The sequence below is a fragment of the Camponotus floridanus genome, unplaced genomic scaffold (assembly GCF_003227725.1).
Source record: "Camponotus floridanus strain SB8 unplaced genomic scaffold, Cflo_v7.5 scaffold2, whole genome shotgun sequence".
Classification (NCBI taxonomy): Eukaryota; Metazoa; Arthropoda; class Insecta; order Hymenoptera; family Formicidae; genus Camponotus; species Camponotus floridanus.
The window spans coordinates 783,991-789,969 of NW_020229325.1; the positions used below are offsets into that span (position 1 = coordinate 783,991).

General features: G+C 35.5%; 1 protein-coding gene across 1 annotated transcript; it reads left to right on the forward strand.

Annotated features, from left to right (window-relative positions):
- The first annotated feature begins 754 nt into the window (after window positions 1-754).
- On the forward strand, window positions 755-5,271 carry LOC105258291 (opsin, blue-sensitive). Its single transcript, XM_011269457.3, has 8 exons — window positions 755-1,121; window positions 2,454-2,645; window positions 3,162-3,377; window positions 3,620-3,750; window positions 4,152-4,324; window positions 4,426-4,583; window positions 4,673-4,768; window positions 4,936-5,271. Exons 1-8 carry the CDS (start codon window positions 1,060-1,062, stop codon window positions 5,042-5,044), a joined length of 1,137 nt encoding a protein of 378 aa, XP_011267759.1. The 5' UTR covers window positions 755-1,059; the 3' UTR covers window positions 5,045-5,271.
- The last annotated feature ends 708 nt before the right edge of the window (window positions 5,272-5,979 follow it).

Genomic DNA, 5,979 nt, shown 5'->3' on the forward strand with positions numbered 1-5,979 from the left:
TTGCCAGTTCGAATTTTCGCGTCAATTCTGTCGCGTTGCGTTTTACGAGTTACGCAGTTATCGGTGACGGATGTATCGCAATAAGGCGAAATAAAATGCCGATTAGGATCTACATCGGAAATTTAATTAACTCGGGACGGTCGTGCTCCTGTAAATTGCATTTTATTATATCGGAAATCGATTTTTTTCAACTCGGCTTGAGGCGTTGGTCGCTGGTCCCTGGTCCCTCCCTCTCTCTCTCTCTCTTTTTTGTCGCAACAACCTGCGTTCGCCACTTAACACGTTCTATTCTGTCGGAAATGGATATTTGCAGCCAACGTTATATTGCCTAGTCAGAGGATAAATACGCAATGAACGTACTTAGCTTCGCGGGAGGTCTCTCCGGTACGGAAATTAATTTACCTCGCGTCTCTTAACTGCAGCAGGGATCGCAATCATGTATAAAGCGTTACCCAGCTGCTTTTTGCCGATGAGTTTATTAACTTAGACTTTTCGCGAGCGTATCTCAACGCTGACGTCGCACAAAACGACGAATCTAATAACGCGATTACCTTGAACAGAGATTATGATACATCGCGGAAAGAAATCGCGCAATCGCGAGGATCGGTCGCTTGCGTGTCGGACGAGCTTCGCAAGTCCTAGCAAAAGGTTTCTCGCATTCGGTAAATCGCAAATCGAATTAAGCTCTCAACCGGCACGCCATCCTCGATCCGAAATGTCGTGGATGTATAAAAGGGAGCGATAACGACGCGACCGGACACAAGTGAGCTGCGGAACGTGCATCCGACTCCATCGCGCCGCGTCTCGCTTCAACCTAGAAACGGCTCTCGCGGCTATTACGGTTTTAAAGTGTCCAGGAACTCGTCGTCCGTGTCCAGCATCGATAGTCTATCAGGCGGAAAGAGAAAAGAGAGAAATCGACCAACGCACCCGCTGTATTTGTCTGCTCGAGTTCGCGAGCTAACTACTTGGACAACTAGTCGAGCTTTACCTAGGGTGCGTCAAACGGTACATTGATTGTGTGTACTTGGCAGTTCACGACTCGACTCGCATCGAAGGATGTTGATGCACAACGATAGTGGTTTCGTAGCCGAGCCATTGGCTTTCGCTAGCAGAGTCGGGTAGGTGTAAGGCCTTATCGTCTTTCCGGTCAGCTTTCCTATCAGCCTCCTTATAATCATTCGACATTCCGTGTCAGCCGCAAAGTACCTTACGAAAGAAGATAAAGCGAGTATCGGAGATAGAGACGACGCGAGCGAGATGAATATACATTCGTACACAACATGAATACGTTTTCGGGATGAGATCGTGATACGATACAAGAGGCTTACAAGTTCTTACGGCTGAAAGATATATAGATAGATTACATTATGCCGCAACCTGGATTTCTCGATACATCGGCAAGACTCATAATCACTCGACATCCCAATTAGCGCGCGGCCGGAATTAATCCACCGGCAGTGCATATATAACATTTCGCTTAGGTTTCATCATCATTAATGTTGGCTGCACGTGAAAGCGCATCATTTTCCGCGCAATGAATATAAATCTTTTTTTTTCCATATATAACCGCTGGCAATGATGATACAATAACAAAAATAACAATGGGGTAATAATATAAACATCGATTGCAGGCGGACGCGAGATTTCGCGATATTATTCGTTCTGTTATAAGTCTCGGTTATAGACGATTATATTGTTCGAGTTGGTTCGTGTTATATATTGATACGTTACAACTTCTCGTGACGTTATATTCTTTCGGTCGTATCGGTGGCGATTTTATCGTCGGAATGAACAAATTTACCGCGCGTAAATGGATCACGTTTGCGTTGCGATCGATGTAGTGAATTTGCGGGTCGTCTTATTCGGGAAAGGCACAATTCTTATCGTTGACGCGAAAGCTATTTGTCCTACAACCTGCTTTACATTTGCGATGTCGTGACGGAGTAATAATGTCGGTCACGAAGGAAGCGACAGAAATTACCTTCACATAAGTCTTGGGGAAATTCTTGGCCGTTTATTTAATTTCTCAAGATGACGATTCGGGATTTTATTCTATCGTAGTCTCGGATCAAACATTACGAGAAACGAATATTTTGTTCGTCGCTGCACAAATAAGATCATGTTTTTTATTTAAAAGCAAGTTTTTAAGTACGTTAGAAAATTTTCAACGATAATCTTGTGACAATAGATTTTTCATTAAATTTAAAGCTGATTTTAATTTATAGAAAATTTTACGAGACGATGTTTTCAGTATTCAATATTAATCATTCCGATAATTAAATCTCAGATTAAATTCTGAGAGAATTGGATCCACTAAATTTAAACGAATAATAAGCTCTCGTTATTTAATTTGTGTATCGTAGAAGCTTTATTTATCACGCTCGAAAAGTTTCGCAAATTTCAATAATTTAATAATCAAATATCGATTAGCTAGTATTTTTAAATAACAGAGATGTACATCCCCTGCAAGAACGATTTCTAGGATGGAATTTTCCTGCCGAGCACGCAGATCTCGTGCATCCACATTGGCATGCATTTCTCGCACCTGGAAGACTATGGCATGTCGCCCTTGCGCTTATTTATCTTTTGCTCTTAATGCTCTCTTTAGTCGGAAATGGCATCGTCATTTGGATCTTCAGCACGTAAGTTTGCATTGTTTAAGAAATTTTATTTTATAACAATTAAAATGTTACAATTTAAAAAAAAATACTGATTATATGAGCGTCGAAAATTTAAAAAATTATGAACAAAAATTGCGCAGTTTAAAAAAATTTAAATTCGATTTTTAAGCATGTATTTGCTTATATATTTAAAATACACATTTTATAATTTAATATTATTTTTTACTATCTATATAATTGCGTGTATATAATTTTAATAGTTAGTAGAATTATTTCAAAATTTTCTGTGTTTTCTAAATTCGACATTAAACTATTTTTTTTTTTTAATTTATTGATTAATGTCGTAAACGACATATGGTGGTGCTGCCGCCATCTCTATACATGAGGTTGAATCGTTTCAACACAGTTTGCGATGTTCTTATCGTACGACGAGAAATATACTACATTTCCTATTCTATTTTTATTCCGAAAAATAATTTTGCCTAAAATTTAATTAATGCATAATGAACAAATTCGTTTTTATATATTAATTTCTAGATCGAAATCATTGAGAACGCCATCGAACATATTCATCTTGAATTTGGCAGTGTTCGATCTACTGATGGCAACGGAAATGCCTATGTTAATCATAAACAGCTTTTTGGAACGAACGATTGGTTGGGAGACCGGATGTGATGTGTATGCTTTGCTCGGCGCGATTTCTGGGATGGGACAAGCGATCACCAATGCGGCGATCGCTTTCGATCGATACAGGTTGAACTTGCACAATTTCTATTGATTATTACTGGATTAAAAAAGGAAGGACTATATGTTTGTTAAAATCTAGCGATACTATCGTAAACGATTATTTCAATTATATCGATAATAAACTGGGAAATAAAACAAGAGATCTTACAATTTAGTAAACATATCTCAGAATGTATAATTAGGCAATTCCCGATAACAATGAGCTACACTTTGTATTATATATACATATATTATACTTGATATTACAGAACTATTAGTTGTCCGATTGATGGTAGATTAAATGGAAAGCAAGCTATGGTATTAGCTCTCTTTACGTGGTTCTGGGCACTGCCCTTCTCGATATTGCCCATGACGGGATTGTGGGGTCGATACGTGGCAGGTAAACCAATACTATCTTTCTATTATCCAAGAAAATATAATAAAATATTTATAACTCTTTCGCATAATTTCCGTATTTTAATTCCGAGTGATTAATCCATATTTTTATTTCATATATCATATTTCATATTTCATTACACATTTGTTATGTTGAAATTAATATAAAATGATTTTACCATCTTTTCTATAAAAACGATTCATTGAATATTTTTCTTAAATAAAATATTTCTATGAAATATTTTATTGTAGATAATATTGTGTATAATATATGCAATTTTTATGAAATAAAATATTTCTATGAAATATTTCTATGAAATATTTTATTTAAGAAAAATATTCTATGAATATTTCTATGCAATATTTTATTTAAGAAAAATATTCAATGAAACGTATAATTTTCAGAGGGTTTCCTTACCACGTGCAGTTTTGATTATCTTACGGACAACGAAGACACAAGGACATTTGTGATAACAATATTTTTCTGGGCGTACGTCCTTCCTATGCTACTGATTATTTATTTTTACTCGCAATTACTGAAGTCTATTCGTACTCACGAGAAAATGCTTCGCGATCAAGTAAGCAACAACTTTGTGTCTCGTAATCTCGTTCTTTGACGTCGCGATAAAGCATGCAATTTGTGGAGGATTCCACTTTTACCAGTGTATTGCGTGCACAGGCCAAGAAGATGAATGTCAAGTCGCTCGTATCGAACCAAGACAAAGAGAGAAGCGTCGAGATGAAAATTGCGAAAGCCGCTTTTACGATTTTCTTTCTCTTCGTACTCGCGTGGACACCGTACGCGGTTGTTGCTTTAACGGGAGCCTATGGAAATCGGTAAGATAGTCCATTTGCAAAATTATTCTTCAAAGAATTCAAAGAATTTTTTTCTACTTTATATTTTTTAATCTTGCTTTACGTTACAGCGAAGTGCTTACTCCACTCGCGACTATGTTGCCAGCCATATTTGCCAAGACGGTATCGTGTATCGATCCATGGATATATGCAATTAATCATCCTAGGTGAAACACCTATATGTCTCTAATATTCTGTTATTTCTATTTGAAATTCCGAGTAGCTGCGTTAATTCAATAATCAAAGTAGTTTTTTAAATAAAGAAAAATGATTATTAAAAAAATTTCTTTGCTCCTTTTCTTAATAACTTTCTAATAATTTTTGCATTGTTTAGGTATCGACAAGAATTAGATAAGCGCTGCAAATGGATGGGAATTCGAGAACCTGCAGCCGAAGATACCGTGTCGGCGCAAACTGAAAAAGTTACTACTGAAGAATCATAATCTTATTGCTCATTAAGACAGTTGTCGAGAAGATGTCGATCGATCGCATCGCGTTCTCGAATGCAATTTTGACCGGTAGCCTAGATATTTTTTTTTCATATATTTCATTTATAAAAAAAATGTAGGTGGAAATTCTCCCTTTCTATTTTGCGAAAACAAACTCGAGAATAAAAAACAATCGCATCTTGTTTAGTTTATATACATCAAGCTGTTATGTAAATATATTCGCAAGCAAATATAACATTTTTTTTCTTCTTCCTCTAAATTCTTCCATCTGTATTTCTCAATATTAAATTTAGCCTTGATGTAATTCAAATTTTTCTTAATTGTCATGCTTTCTGTAATTCGTCAGAGATGGCAGAGTATGAAAGCCTGTCTTGTGCTGCCATCCTTACTGACTGGCCTATTTTTTATTGATCGTTGATTGCAAATGTCAAAACATTTCGAAGAAAATTGTCTGGCTCTTTCATTAATATAATGAAGAATAAATATAATTTTATTGTATTGCAAAAGATAAATATAATTAAAATTATTATAAATATCAATAATTATAATTAAAAATAATTACAAATTTGATTCACATTATACAGATTCTAGAAAACAAATCGTACATTTTTTTGATATTATATATTAGCAAAAATTATTTTATTTTTTTCTTTCAATATTTTCCGTTATTCTTCTAATATCACATTTCGTATTGAATTAATCTCTCTCTCTCTCTTTCTTTCTTTCTTGTGATACGAAAAATAATTAAATTTGGAAAAAGTTTTTTGATATAAAATTAGTTGTGTAATTGATAGAAGAATCTTGCGGACAAAATAGTTTTTGACGATATTCTTCAAGCCCAAGGATTACAACGAATCAATCACTTTAGATAGTGTAAATTTTCTATCCGTCTGTAGCAAAGAACGACTTATCTACTGGATGAATAGAGT